The 16353-nt window shown below is 36.2% G+C and overlaps 1 protein-coding gene across 1 annotated transcript; it reads right to left on the bottom strand.

Moving 5' to 3' along the window:
* Positions 1-544: 544 nt before the first annotated feature.
* LOC148849788 (1,4-alpha-glucan-branching enzyme 1, chloroplastic/amyloplastic-like) lies at positions 545-14544 on the bottom strand. The gene is made up of 14 exons (XM_088943970.1): positions 14274-14544; positions 11915-12043; positions 10489-10699; positions 10095-10164; positions 9482-9751; positions 8397-9303; positions 7726-7842; positions 7360-7422; positions 4607-4714; positions 3783-3884; positions 3235-3302; positions 3073-3154; positions 2007-2123; positions 545-925 (listed from the first exon to the last, which is right to left on the bottom strand). Exons 1-14 carry the CDS (start codon positions 14346-14348, stop codon positions 680-682), a joined length of 2565 nt encoding a protein of 854 aa, XP_088800096.1. The 5' UTR covers positions 14349-14544; the 3' UTR covers positions 545-679.
* Between the last annotated feature and the right edge of the window lie 1809 nt (positions 14545-16353).

The raw sequence follows: 16353 nt of genomic DNA, 5'->3' as shown, positions 1-16353 counted from the left end.
CATCATCATCATAGACACCCATATCACGAATAAAAGATGCAGCAAAAGGATAAATTTCACACACGTCTCAAGCTAATGTGCTGGCAGACCTTTCAAAAATAAGGCAAGAAAGTGGTATCAAAGGATTATTGGAACAAGCACTACAGGAAATTGGGAGAGTCAGGGTAGAGGATTTGTGGTGCCGCAGTACCCCTAGAAGCTGTTAGTGCAAGCTCTTTCTGTACCCCCCCCCCCCCCCCAAAAAAAAAAAAATCGCTTATAGAACAGTGAGATTGCAAAAATGAACGAGGTGAGTCCTATGCCAATGCACAAAGTGGAATCCAATTATTTAGACGCTTATATCTACGGAAAAAAAAAAAAAAGGAAGCATTAAAACGTTTTAGTCATGGCATAATTGTTTATCTTACGAGCAGAAACCATGGAATCCAATTATTCAACCACATATTTACCAAAAAAAATTATCCAACCACATGCCACAAAGTGGTTTGCAGAGCATATGTTTGGATTCTAGATTTAAAGGGTGATGAAGAAGAACGAAAGAATGTAGACATGTGAATCATTATTTATTATCTATGAACATTATATTAACAATGAAGTACAAGGGGGAAAAAGAAGCCCAAAAAACAAAAGAAGTCTTATACTATCCTCAGATATAAAAGCACGGATCTCAGTCATCCAATCATACATCTCCCACGTCCTCAATTTCTTCATCCTCAATCTCGCTGCTGCCAACATCAACAGATTCTGATTCTTCAAGACTCTCCCCGCTAGCCACCACATTGGCCACTGCTGCCTCGTCTTCGCCAACCAACTTGTCTCCAGAATTTTTTTTGGGTAAGTCCAATTTGTCTCCAGCATCACTGTCTTGTGGACTTTTTTTTCGATAAGTAATGTCTTGTGGACTTTCTTCAACCTTATAATAAGCCTAAAGTTCCAACGGAGGCAATGTCATTCATTGCAACACTATATCATGACAAAGGGTACGCTAAAACATAGAATGATGCATAATCCCTATCAAATGTTGAATCATCTCCCATTCACATGTTGCAGCATTTCACACAGAATTGGATCAATCATTTTGGTAGGTTCCAAAAGCAGATACTTGATGTCGAAAGATCAACTTAGTTTTTTTTTTTTTTTTTTTTTTTTTTTTTAAGTGGGGTTATTCATTTAAACTCTCATATTTTCGGTCTACCTCTTGCATGTGGGTTACAATAGTAACATAATATTCGTGAAAAATGATTTTTTTTAGATTTCCCATTCGAGAGAAGACATATTTTCAGTTTTATTGTACTCTTGAGTGCTCTGGTACTAAAGCCGGTGCAGTATTGAACTCAAGAAAACACTTTTAACGATAATGAAATACCAGAGACTACTCAGAAAAATAGAGGTTTGATATCCAAGTATCAAATACAAATTAACATGGGAAGAGACAAGAGGGCACGAAAGGACAGATGGAAGGACCACTCAACTCTCAGCCACCAGGTAGAAATTACTCAAGCACCATAAGACAAATCGCTCAACTCTTGAATCAGATAACTTTCTAAAAACACACTTTTGAACTGTCTTCCCCTAAGCATAAGGGTGGGCATCCCACAATCTCTCATGCACATTAAGTTTGGAGGTTAAGAAAATGTATTTTTTTAAGATAAATAAAAATAAATAAACTTAATTAGAGAAAAGGAAAAGGAGATTACAGCAGGGTGATATGGAATCACCCAGCAAGAACAGACCCAAAATGTACCTCACTAATTGTGTTTCTAACTTTTTATGCGCTCATTGTGATTCCATGATTCCTAGCTCACCAATACTATGTTCATAGCTATGATTTCTTGTTTCCACCATGTTGTAATCACATGCACTAAATACTTTTTAATGTTTGATCATTGAGCTACATTCATGTAGCTGACCCAATATAGTCTGGACAAAGCTTAGATGATATGCATAGCTTAAACAACACATTAAAAGAAACATATATTCATTAAAATGGAGAGAAATTCTCATACCACACATGTACGAGCTGGTGATAAAACCTTAAAGGAGTTGGGACGGTTATTGAAATTTGTTTCTGGTACACCTGGTATCCCTTCTGGCGATGTGAAATGGTCTACGTCATGGCCCACCTGCAGTAGGCAATATCTGAACTTATCAGCAGTACTAAAATGGTAGATTTAGTAAAACTGATCAGTGGTACTCATGGATGACACAACTGAATATGCAGAAATAGGGTGTTTAGCATGAACACAGACCATCTTATCATAGAGAGATGAGTAACTAATCTTCATTGAAATTACTTTCATCTTATTCAGAAGATCAAACTAATTACTCTACTTGGGAAACTACATATTATGGTGGATTTTAAAAGCAGCTGATATATCAATTCCAGTAATAAAACAAAGGCACTCCTCAGAAGGTGCTCTAAAAAGGCAAGACCAAAGGGAGCAAGGGAGATCCGATGAAGTCCAAGACAAGCTATGAAGATATCATGAAGTGGTAGAGCATGACTCATGTGATCAAACTTGACGATGATGATGATGATGACGATGATGACGATGATGACGAGTATTACTATCATGAAATAAGCAATGAAACAAAAAAAAAGAAAAATGAATAAAGCTATCTAAATGCAGAAATGCTTGGCTGTCTTATGCAATGCTGCAGGAAAAATTAGTTTTCTAAATAACTATTTATATATGCACCCAACTTTTGCAACACAGATTAAAGGGAGTGAAAATACCATGTGTTACTTTGGTTGCTTCTGAGTTAAGACTGCAGAATCTGAAGCCGATACCATGAACAAGAGCATAAATTTTAAATGCAATATTATGTCGTGCACCTTTCAAACTTTCCAGTTTGTGAGAAAAGAGCTGATATATTGTGTAGGTAGGAAGGATCACCCAATCAGGTGGGTTTTTTGTTTTGGAGGTTCTCAATACATCTATGACAATGCCATTCATGGGTCATCCTTAGTTCAAAAGTTAAATCAGAAGTTTATTAATTTAACTGGTTGTCGCTATTATATTGTTCCACTTCAGGCAATACCCATAATCATGCAATGAGCAGAGTACTTACTCTGCCTTGTCCACCAAATTCCCAAGCATCACTATCCAAGGATACTCTATACTTCCCTGGCAAGTCACACCCAACTTTGTACCTGAATGTGTCATGCATGTCAGTAAAAGAGAAAGTTTAGGTAAAAAGAAAACTCTGCCAGCACTATAAGGACTCTTGTACCCATCATATGTATTCTCTGGATGAAAATTGAACACGAAAACCAGATCCCCACGTTCAAACACAATAACCTGCATGCATAAACAAGTAACCAAAGTTTAAAATCCAAACAAAATGCACAAGACATTGGAATTGTGGTGCCAACAAGTTTACAAGTTGACCTTAAGTACCTAGCTTAACTTTCTATTACCAGTTTAACCCTAGAATCATTTGAAAGAAAACTAGGGTGAATCCAAGCATCAGCACAGTTTGATCATGAGTCTAGAAGTTTTTGGAGTCACAGTACCAGCCATGTAGATCAGTGGTTACTGTCATCCCTTTCCTTTTGATTGTAAAAAGAAACATTTGATTATTAGGTAAGAGAAGCTGGACAATTCAACATTACTTTTAATATGAACACGCTCAAGTTCTCATCAAAGACCCAAAGCTGGTTTACACACCATATGGACTTCACTTTAAATCAATTAGAATTAATTTCATTTGAACTGCTTGTATTAGAAGGTAGGCAAAATGCTACTATATTAGTGAAAAATAACCAAGATTATCAGTACCTTGTTTTCTTCATCAGTGCTGCTTACAATCTGCTTTGTTGATGAAAGGAATGAAAATTTTTCATCAAGCAAATTCATGGCTCTGTCAAATGCATTCATGAACTGGATTTTATTTCATGCACAAAAAGGAAAACCCAGCATTATAATTTATTTATTGCAATAAAAACTTTAATCTAAATTTACAACAAAATAAGGAAAACAATCACCCAGTATGGCTTGATGAATATGCAAGGGGCACAATGCCCAATATTTTATGAATCCCAGACAGGATTTTTCCTCAAAATACAGCATACATCTTTTTGGATCATTTCCAAATTTTTCAAATTAAGTGCTAGAAATCAAATGGCCAAGGCCATCTGATTGGGTTAATATTTGGCCTATATGAATTTTGACCACTCCATTGGGTGGGTCTCAATTCCTTTGGATGTGCTATATAGGTGCAGAAGAGCTAGGCATTTCATAAATATACAGGATATGGAGGTTAAGTACACTAATGTCCTGAACCCGGTTACTATATTAACATTTGACTATAATTTTGAGTCAAGAGCAACTACTAAAGTAATATATCATTCAAGTAAAAACTATACTGCAATCCACCTCAGAATTCTAAATGCAGGCCTACAACAATTCAAATTTTCAAATACCCCCACCTATAACACCAATACCTGCCCGTGTATTGGCATCAATTCCAAGCTGGCACCTACCCCAACTGTTCGGTGGAGCTAAGATTTGTTGGGGTGGACTGAACAATAAAAACCCCTAAATTCAATACTGATCAAAAAAATAATAATCATAAATTCAGTGCCAAAATTTACATTCCAAACCTTGTATCTTAAGTGTTCTGTGTCTACCAGGTCCCACTGACGCCTGCATTTTTCATAACTCCAACCATTGCCTTCTCTTGGGAAGTCAATCCATTCAGGATGGCCAAACTACATGAAACATGCATTAGAGAAGAAACAAGATTTGGTTATAATATGAAAAAACATGGATATTGTAAGTGGGTTAGCAGGTATAATTGTTTGAAAAGAGTAATATTGTATTCAAATATCAAAAGTTTCAATGTACAATGAGAAGCTTATTAGCCAAAGTATTCAAGTATCCTCAAAAAAAAATGAACACCCAAAAAGGAAGAAGAAAAATCATTCTCCTTGAAGTGAGCAGTATTTGATAACCACTGCCTTGGAGTCTCAATAATGCTATTAGTCACTCTTTCCACGGCTATTTTTCTGCTAAAAAACCCAAGAATTCCTTTACAGCCACACAAACCATAAAACTGCCAATGGAATAGTAGACCAAATCAGACTGCCTTTCCTGCCCATTCCAGTTACTTTCCATCCCTGTAACAAAGCTTGAACAGACCTTAGCATACAATCACATCCTTCGTAAGTAATGATCTTGAAGAAGAAATCCAAATCTTTTAAGTGAAATTGCAATAGAGGACGAGGTGGTTGGAAGATTCCTCCTCTCTCCCTGCACAAGGGACAGAAAAGATCTAGTAAACCCCTTCCATGCTAGCATCTGCTTAGTAAGACATCTCTCCCAAACTACCAGCCAAGTAAAAAACTTGATATTTGAGGGTGCAGCAGACCTCCGGATGTTTTGTTAGGAAAAGGGAAAGCCACAGCCATATCCAACCCCTTGTTAGGAAAAGGGTTAGCAGGTATAATTGTCAAGGGAATTCAATTTCTAGAAACCGTAAATGGTGATTAGGGATAAGTAAACCCTTCTCCAAGAACGTTTCTCCAGGCATTCTGTGTATTCCTTACAGATCCAAATCCATAATGAAGGAGCTGATAACCTTGCAAATTCTATCAATCAACCTTGAATTATTATTGAAATTCAGCAACTTTTCCTTTCATAGGCCCTACAAAACAGTAAAGGGGTGACTCTCCAAAGCACTTGGCATTTGGCTAGCTGGCCAAGCACTAAGCTTGTAGAAGGCCCTACAAAACAGTCTCGTTTTTCATGTTTAGCATGAAGAAAAGTTTAAATTGTAAATATGATAGTCCTATGGTTTTTTCTTCTCTCATATAAAACAATCTAACTGTAGAAAGACTGATAGCTTCATCAATCAAGCTCCTGGAGCATAATTTCATGGGTGCAAATGATCCTGATTCCTAACAGAATATTTCTTGTGAGGAGAAGATGACAGGAGCAAACTCAAATAGGGAATATCAATGTTGGGGTGACCTTCCAATATCCTACAGTTCCTACCCACTAAGCATATCTCTTATTACCTATCAAAAGGAAATACTCAAGTATGACCAATGCTGTTGTCGAGTCCAATTGTGTATCTTCTACCATTCCATTTTTTGAAATTCCTTGTAATATTGTCTTGTGCTTCATCTATTGGTCTCCCTTTCATCCCTGCTCATTCCAAGTTGGCTAAGACCTAGGAAAAAAGAGTTGAGGAGATCATTGATAATATTACTATCAAGGTGGCACACTGGATTAAAACGCTAGACTTGTTTACTCCGTTCTCCATTGATGACATTAGCAGAAATTGGAAAAGAGTGGCCAATTCTGCTAGTAGGAAGGAACAAATAGCTGCTTATGGCGACCTCCACCTATGTCATTTGTCAAGTTAAACCTTGATGGTTACAGCCTAGGAAATCCAGGCTTGTCAGGTATTGGGGGAGTGATAAGGAATAGTGAAGGAAACATAATTGCTATGTTTTCAGGTCCATTTAGGGTAGGAGATTCTATAAGAGCAGAACTATCGGCAGCATTAACAGGGCTCAAGAAGATAAGACCACTAAACTATTCTAATGCCATCATTGAAAGAGATTCCAAGGTTGTCACAAAGCGGTTGGGTACTTCGGGCTGGAAGCAGTGTCTAGCAGTGTCTAGCTGAGGCTATCCACCTTATGGTCCATTATTTGCACTTCTTTTTCATATTAACAAAGTGTTCTTTGACTAGGAGAAGGCACAAGAAGCATAGGATCTTAGCTTTGAGAAAAAAGACCTTGATTACATAACAGAGACATGATTTAGTTGAAGGACAATGAGAGGTATATCCTACTTTTCTTTAGCTGCTTTGTAACAAGCCAGCTAGCTCACTGAGTCCAAACAGTCAAAGAATTAAGTATTTTTTTGTCCTTCATTTTAGTTCTTTATGTTATATATAGTCCTCTATTGCCCTTATGCATGTTCCAGAAGAGTTATATTTGTCTTTAAAATTTACTCAAGTTGTCAGGATGCTATCATTTTTTACAAATAGTCAGGTTGCTATCATGTGATCACTTAAAGATTCAGTCCACTACTGAACCAAACTGATTCAGGGAGAGGGGAAGGGAAAGGAAAAACAAACCGTTAGACCATTTACCTTGCTTGACAACCTAGAGTAAACTGTAGAACTTACACTAGTTTGCTGTTTTTTTTTTTTTTTTTTTTTTTTTGGGGGGGGGGGGGGGGGAACAGAATAATAAATATGAGTAATGGCCTTTTCATGTATTGTGGGTGTCAGAACGTTTATTCAATGCATTTCTTTTTACTCATTACTTCTTCTTTTTTTGTAGTTAATATGAGGTTCTTGAGTCACATTGTTCTTCAGAAGTGGGAGGGGTTTAATCACCTCATTGCCCATGAAATTTAGATACCCTTCACCTCCTAAGACCATTGTTATGAAATGAATCATCTGCAAAAACATAAAAAGAAAACATGAGAACAATTACATTTAAAATAAATACAAAATCCATAAGAAGGCATCTGAAATTTGAGAATAATCAAGAGAATATTAATGTCAACTCATAATAAAATATATGATGCATGAAACTAAATACTTGGTGCTACATATGATTTCAGAAAAGAAAAGTTTTTCTTCTGCCTAGGTTAGCTGGAGTTTAACATTTGACCATCAGAATGTAGGCTACCAACTAACTGAACTACTAAGACAATCAGATCCACCCAAAGCAATAAGTGCATAAACATAAAGAATAACCTTGTGAAGTGCAATTCCCCGCTCAATTGTAGGAGAAGCATCCGTCAAACAAGACATGCCAGAATACATATCTTTATCCATTAGTAAAAATGCTATGGTCTTGTCACCAACAATGGCCTGCCAATAGCATGAAAGTGCATTTTCAGAAAAAAGAAAAAAAAAAATAGCTGAATTAGAAGGAAATGGTAAATCCAAGGAGATATCAATCATTCAAGGATACGTTCTTTTCCACAGAGAGTTTTGGTCAATGGAGTGATTAGTGGGGAAAATTGACCTTCAAAATGGAATATTCCATTGTATTGAAAAGCATAAAATTACCAATCAATCCTTCCTAGGAGGTGTTTGGTACTTTTTCTGCTTTGGTTAACCTCAACCAAACTAGGCAGGGGAGGGTGGCTAAATTTAATCCTTATTATTTATTACGAAGAGAGAGAGAGAGAGAGAGAGAATAAAGTAACTCCATCACCCTAGATGCAAATATACTATTGTCTTACCCTCCCAAGAGAAACAAAGGGAAGACAGTGTGTCCTATCCCTTGCAGAAAGGCACCAAAATTACAATTCTCTTGCATAAGTGCTATTTTTCCAAAAGGTTAATGTCTAAACACCAAATAAGGGAAACCAAACAGAAGTAACTCACAAGAGAGATTCACCACAAATGCATTAAAATACCTGATCATGACTCTCAGCATATGATATGCACTTTTCTGTGTATCTTCTGTTTGTCAGGGTCCATGATATTTCTTTCATTGACCACTCACTATCCTTTTTATTCTTTAAGTAGTCAATCCATTTGTCAGGGATTGCCATCGCCAGGCGGTAATCAAAACCAATTCCCCCTTCAGAGACAGGTCGGCATAATGCAGGCATACCTGAAACATCTTCAGCAATCACAGTTGCATCTGGCAAGACATTATGAATCACGTGATTAGCTAGCATCAGATAAACAACAGCATCAACATCAGTTGCCTCACTGAAATATTCATTATAGTTCCCTGTATATGCCATGTTGATTCCATGATGATGGTACAACATTGATGTTACACCATCAAATCTAAAACCATCAAATTTGAATTCATCAAGCCACCATCTCAGATTTGATAGAAGAAAACGAAGAACTTCCCAGTTAGCAAAGTTAAACAACCGACTATCCCATAACTTATGGTATCCTCGATCTCCCGTATGAAAATAGGAATCTTGTGCACATTGGCCAACATCAAAACCATTAAGGCCATCTGTTACATTGTTACTTGCATGACTGTGAACAACATCCATCAGGACTTGCAAACCCAAACTATGTGCTTTATCAATCAGATACTTTAAGTCTTCAGGGGTCCCAGATCGACTGCTAACTGCAAAGAAGTTTGTAACATGATACCCAAAGGATGCATAATAGGAATGTTCCATTACAGCCATCAACTGGACTGTATTGTAGCTATTTGCCCGTATGTGAGGCAGCACATCATCAGCAAATTCCCTGTATGAGTTTACTCTGGGTTCCTTGCTACTCATTCCTACATGAGCCTCATATATTCGTGGAGACTTGGGCTTTGGAGGGCGAGGATGCTTAAACTGATACCTACATTATCACAAGAAACATTAAATTCTATTGAACAATAAATCTTTTGTTATGCAATAACATAAGGATCTAGGCATACGTGCAATGTGATATACGTGGGTGCTTTAAGTTTGGCCCCCATGTGTGCATTAATCCAAAAGGAGAAGAGGTAAAGTATAAAATGAGTAAGATCTAGCACCTTTCTGAAGGTGGAGGGTCCCAGTACACACCATCATATGGTGCTGCAAATCTTGTGGGGTCCACAACAGCATATTTGATCCATGCAGGAATGCGGTCGACCCAAACTCCATTCCCATGCTTAAAACGAAACTTCACTCTTGAATTGTGTGGAATAACTGGATTCCCACCAGAATCAGGAATCTTAATGCTCCAAACACCAAATTGGTTCTTTTCCATTGTGTGATTGGAACCATCCCATCCATTGAAGTCTCCAATAAGTTGTGCTTCCCTACATTAAAGAAAAGATGAAGGTCATAAGTGGAAACTTGAATCAGAGGATAACTAAGCATAACAGCCAAGTTAATATACTCATTTTTGTAAAAAGTGTGTAACACATGCAGATGATGCAGAGTAGCAGTTTGTGATGAACCCTAGTGCAGAACTTAGAGTTCAGCATGAAAGTACAAACTTCTATCAAGGTTGGAATGATGATGAATATCTGATATTTAACAAAGGCCAGTTGAGTAATACCAGCATGGTTCTGCATTTGCATGAAAAGTCATCACAAATTGGGACTATGTATAAAAACAACAGAAACAATGAGAGTGTGTGAATGTTATCAAAGAATTTACTCTGCTGCAGGAGCCCATTCACGGTACACAATGCCATCTTCTTCTCTGTTAAACCCAAATTTCAAATAACCTATAAAAAATCAAGTATGCAACTAATCAGGAAAGATTAGGGAAAATACAAGGAAATAGGTAAGCAAACACTTTTACCCAGGTAAAATATTTCTCCCATTTTAACAGACTCTAAAAGGAGTAAAAATAAAAGGAGGGACCAAAAAATAAATCAACGGACCAGCTAGGAGGTCACTTGACAAAAAAAAAAAATTAGCTTAGGAGACATATACTGTTAATCCTTCCAAAAAGTGTCTTGAAGATGATAAATTTATAATCCTCATTTCATCATTTTACATGCATGTACAAACAATGAAAAACAAAACATCCTGCATTAGAATTTGACCTCGTGCAAATTCCTCTAGACTCCCTTCATATTGTTCAATCAGTTTTTTCTGCTCTGCGTATTTCTTTAATCTATATTTGAAGTGATCTTTATATGGTTCCAATCCTGGATCCATTGCCAAGACACCAATATCTTCAGTATCTTCTCCCATGTCTGTCACTGCTGAGCTTTCATCTGCTAAAAGGGTTGCAATTGCAGAATTGTACTCAACCTAGAAAAGAAAAGGGAACAGATTAGAATTCTTTCTCCTTATTGTGGTTGGTAATAAACTGAAGATCATTCAGAAGTTATCAACAGATTAGAATTCAATGTTACTGAAATAGTCCAAATCTTAAACACAATAATTTTCACTAAGAAAAAGAAAAAAAAAAGTTATTTTTGGTTAATACAAAAGAAATATAAGTAAAGGAAAACATAAAAAAGAAACCAAATAACAATCTATTCATACTATAGTTAAATAAAAAAGAGGTTCTCTTTTTGAAAAGGTAATATTTTCATGTGTAATCATTCAGGATTTAAGTGTGCATGGTGTAAAACCAGCAGCTATGCACCAGAAAGTCGAGATATCAATGCGTATTATCTATACTGCCTGCATGGTGAAACAAAATGAAAAAAAAAAAAAGGAGATTCCTTTCTTGACAAGAGAATGATTAGAAAAGAGGTCCCTTCTGCCAAACTTTTCAAAATAGTCACAGAAGTCCAGTTTTCTTACTGATATAAACTGTGTAAACTCCTTTCAAATTCCCTATGCAATTTCCCCCAATGGACCCTGCTTGAGAAGGCACCAAAGACTTCTTTTATTTTTTGATAAACAACAGACACTTTTATTAAAAGATAATAATAGAAATGACAAAGTTCAACACCATCCCTTGCTAGTGGGTTAGCTACTACATTGGCCGATCTACTAACACCATTTAATTAGGCATTCAAGTTTTAGGCCAAAAAACAAGCTTCCTGATATTATGTCTGAATTCCAAAGAAATTTCTGCCCTCCCCTCATCCACCTTAAAGGGGTAACCTGGTGGGAAAACATAGCCTGGGAGTAGAAATAACAACTCTTCTGTGATGGAATTTCCTTCTCCAGTAGGGCCTGAAAACTGGATATACCAGTAACATCTCCCCTTCAAGATTCCAAATTGCTCCTTCTATACTCTCTCTCTGACTGGGTTTCCTAGGCAGCACTAATCAAACTCAAAGTTTGATAGAACCTGGAGAGGGTTCCAAGTCCTAATGCATTAAACAATAGCCCAATGGTCCCAAGTCCTAATCCTGTGATTATGCCACAACATAGATGGAAAAAGTGGTGGCCCATATTTTTAATGCATTAAAGGCCCATGATGAATGGTGAATCTGTTTATTTTTGCTCTCAGATCAATAAGCACACACGGAGAGATTCATGCAATTATGTAAAAAATATTAAGCATACCTTCCCATATATCAAGGGTCTTGGTTGGGAAAAGAACAACTTCAGCCCTTTCTTCCCAAGCAATTTCCTACACTGACAGGATACCAAAGTTGGTTGTAGAGTTGAGAGGCAACAGTAGTCTCTTGAGGCCTGCAGTTAATGTAAAGACTTGAGTCCAATACAAATGTCCAAGCATCAGAAATTATAAAGAAAATAACCTGAAATCATCAATCAGAAATTCATAGAAATGGCATTCCAAAGATGCAGATATTTTTAGAATAAATACAAAGTTACAATTGGGGTTGAATTATGGAGTATAATGTGGTCATTTCTTACATTTATAATAAGTAATGGTTATTTTCCATATAAACATTTCCTGTTTGTATTGCCACCATTATAGAGCAAAGGGTTAAAGAGCCTAGATCATATAAATTGCATTACAATGTATATTAGCTGTTCAATATGCAGAAACCAGATGGCCCACCGTCACATGGGGCCAAAAACATGAAAGAGATGAGTCCAAATTTTTCAATAATTAAAGGTTAATATTAACATTGCAAAAAAAGAATGGTTGCTAAATGATATAACATGGATACAAGTCATGAGAAATAATATAAGTGCCTATGTTTAACGATGGATATGGAAGTAAACAGAGCAAAATGGAAGAACGGGATTCATGTAACCAACAAAATGTAGTTGGGACAAAGCTTAGGTGAGTTGAGTTGAGTTGAGTGAGTAAATCAAGAATCATTCACAGAAACAATTCTTTTAGTTTAGAAACCTCAAAATATCAGACTCAGAATACCAAATGAAAAGTAAATTGCACATAGAGAATGGGAAAAACTACAGAATTAATTCAAATGCCAACAAATCCATATTATCCAAGTATCAACCAAAATCTTTTGTAACTCAAATCAGCCCATCCAATATCAAACAGATGTGAAAACCAACTGGCATAGAAACTCCAAATTACCAAGGAGGACATGGATAGAGAATAGCAGATTAATGACATTTCTAACAGGACATCTATGGCAGATAAAAAGATCAATTTGTAATTGTAATTCATGACCTGAAGCTGAAGAAGGAGAAACAGTCTTTTGCCTGAGCATTCTCCCTTTATTAAGAAGACCAGGAACAAAAAATGGGCTGATTCTGCATATGATCCTCAAAGTAAGCCCATTTACTCTAGAAGTGAGGATGGAAAGCAAGTTGTTAAACACATGAGATCAGGTTGGGGGTGGGAGATGCAATTAAGTAAGGAAACAATAATGCTGTGGGGAGGCAAGAGATGAGTTGAGTGGTTCCTCTTGCCATTGGAATATGCCGGTGGTATTCTAGTTGTGTGACACATGAGAACTACCTTTGGAAATTTTCAGTTTAGTGGAACTCAGAAGTGTGTGAAACCAATTTATCTGGCTTCGGCCAGGAATTTATGGTGTAGTAGATTCCCATAAAAAATGTAATGGAAATTATTCTTGTGGAAGACCAATTCTTTGGACTACCTTAGGAGTTTACAGGCCAAAAAAGAGCTTTTTGCAGCAATCTTTCTAAGAGACAAAGGGGACAAGCACGGATTATGGGCCTTATGGCCAAATGAAATTTATATCTCACCAATCACCACTACGTGTTGCTCAGTAACCGTAGAATATGACCTTATCAAAATTTTTAGTGGAGAAGGGGCATGTTTAGGTCGGTAATAGGAAGGAAAATCATCATTAATATAATTTTGCAGTAGAAAATACAAATTGAATTGTGGAAATGTTAAAATTAAACAAAATTGACCAGAATAAAAATGGGAGGGGAACCATCAAAAAGAAGCATAGGAGAATTCAGAACCTCATCAATCCCAAGGAACAAATATACTGTTAACAGGGATATCATTAAAGTAAGCTCACTTAAATGTGATATGAAATAAACAGGAGAAAATCCAAAACTTGTAATTCCAGAGAGAAAAAAAAAATGAATGCCATTCAATTAGCATCAACATAACTAATACCACAAGTGCCTTTTTTATCTGCCCTAGTTACAACTACAATAATGTCCGATTACATAATTTCTGAATGCAAGGACATTTGTCCAATTTGAATGAGTATAAGCAATTGAGGAAGACTCGCGAAATTCATTAATTCTATTCCAAAAGGGTAGGTAGAAGTTAGTCCATAAATTCAAATATAATAAAATCGTAAGATCCATTGACAGAAAAGCAGCAGTTCTAAACCCACCACTGGAAAGAAAAAACAAAACAAAAGGACAAACAAAATGTAGCAGTCATTGATATATGAAAACCTATTTCCAGTGAATGCATAAAATCAAATTCTAAATAGATAGAATACTTAAAGTGGTCCAAAATCAGCCAACTACAAGAGCAATTGTAAGTTACTTTTCTGCAACCATTCGGGGGAAATGACGGAGACCCAAGAATAGCCGTCTGAGGAAACCCAGAAAAACTGTACATCTCTTCCAGTCTCAGGGCGATTGCTCCCTCTACATCAGCTCACCCCTAGTTCTCTCCATCCACACTACAAGCAAAGAAGGTTTGTTCGTGCCTGAGGTTAGATCGGTACCCTCTAAACGAAGCTACAAAGGCAATACTGGTTTTAATGGATAATCATCCCAACTACAACTGATCTGCTATGACAGACCGACAGAAGCCATATATATATCATGAATTCATGATATAATACTGCGAAGTGTACGTAAGGAAAAGAACATCACACTCTCTCTCTCTCTCAATCTCTCTCTTCCTCTCCCACGGAAGCGGCAAAGCATATATTCTAGTTCTAGCCTCCAGGTGTAACGGTGTATAGCCTTCAAGAAGAAGCCAGAACCGGCCCAGGACACGTGTCCACGTGATTTTATGATATAAATGATAAACCATTTATCAACAGAATTAGCAGAACAAGCCAAATGGTCGTCGATATCAGGATTCAGGAGCAATTTGCCTTTTGTCAGCTTCAACTCTGTCGTTTACAGGGAGCAGATTCCTTTAAGGTGGGGTCAAGTTAATTGTTATCCGTTGGTATTTGTCACAGGGAAGAGATGATCATCATCCGGGGAAGCTCCTAAGCCTACCCCACCTGTGGGTACTGCTCATTGGTGGGAGAATATATTTTTCTCTCTTTTTAAGAGCCAAACCAATAACAATCAAACGTGCAATTTGCCACATGGTTCGTCCATCATAGTTCTCTTTAAATAATTCGATTCAACGGTCGGAACTGAAGACAGGTCCTTTTCATTTTACCAAGTTTTTATAATTATATTTTTTATACTTTTTACCCAAAACTCATTTTTCAACTTTGTTGGAACAGCACAACAAGAGCAAAATGTCTCTCAACGATTATAAATCTTATATACGCTAAAGGGCATTATAGTCATAAAATTAATAAGTTTAACTCACCGTTAGGGTGTCCATAAAAAACCGATAAAACTAAACTGCAAAATGCAGTTAATCGAATCGATTAAGTTGGGATTTTTGAAAAACCGAAGGTCGGTTCGATTTTCGATTAATCTATAAAAGAACCGATGGTTAATCGAATCGCCCAGTATATATATATTTATGTATATTTTATATATAACTTTAATATATGTCACATATTTTTTATGTATTATATATAAATATATATTCATTATATATAAATATAGATTTATGTTATATTTATAATGGACTATTTATAAATATATTATATATATTATATATTTTTCAAATATTTATAATATATTGTATATCATTTATTATTTACTATATAATAGTATACATATATTTGTATAATATATATTATAAATATAAAAAACTGAAGAATCGAACTGGTCAAAAATTAAAATCGGCTAATTGATGGTACTGGTTCGGTTTCAGTTTGGAGAATTGGAAAAACTGGTACTACCAGTTTGATTTACAAAAAAGTATTATAGTTTAGTTAACCGAACCATGGACACCCCCCACTCACCATTATGGGGTAATTTAATTATAAAGCATTACATTTATGCTGATGTGAACAATTTCTATCAATGATTAAAGTTGAGGGAGCCACTTTTATTAATACAATTCTCTCTCTCCAAAACATAAACAGTTCATAATGGTGTACATGTAAAAATAACCTCTATTGATAGTATAAGTAACTTAAGAAGACTTTAGAGGCAAGGTGCCAACCATGGTTAAAGTATTGGTACACCTTGATATGCCAATAGGGTTATATTGATGTTTTTTATCCCACGTTTTTCAATCCTTTAGTTTTTCTTTTTTTCAAAATTTATGTTTTAAACATATTTTTATATTAACCAATAAAAATGCGGGTTTTTTGAAAACATCTTTTAAATGAATGTATTAGAAACCAAAGATACGATGATGTGTAGTATCAATACTTTGAACCTTGGTGTTTACACCAAAGTTGGGGGTTTATGGGTTTGGGCCTTTGGGGGCTGGGCTACCTCTGTTGTGCAACTGCATGGAGAATAAACAAAAA

Source organism: Nelumbo lutea, chromosome 5 (genome assembly GCF_056320005.1).
Source record: "Nelumbo lutea isolate HS-2025 chromosome 5, American lotus-T2T, whole genome shotgun sequence".
Classification (NCBI taxonomy): Eukaryota; Viridiplantae; Streptophyta; class Magnoliopsida; order Proteales; family Nelumbonaceae; genus Nelumbo; species Nelumbo lutea.
Note: the sequence above shows the minus strand (reverse complement) of the source record. Positions and strands in the feature narration are given on the sequence as shown.

Coding starts and splice junctions, on each gene's coding strand:
- LOC148849788 (XM_088943970.1), bottom strand. CDS start 14,348: ATGTACAGTTTTTCTGGGTTTCCTCAGACGGCTATTCTTGGGTCTCCG. Junction 4,715..7,359: donor TAAATTTCATGGGCAATGAG/GTGATTAAACCC, acceptor TGTTTCATGTAG/TTTGGCCATCCTGAATGGAT. Junction 3,155..3,234: donor CCAGAGAATACATATGATGG/GTACAAGAGTCC, acceptor TGACACATTCAG/GTACAAAGTTGGGTGTGACT.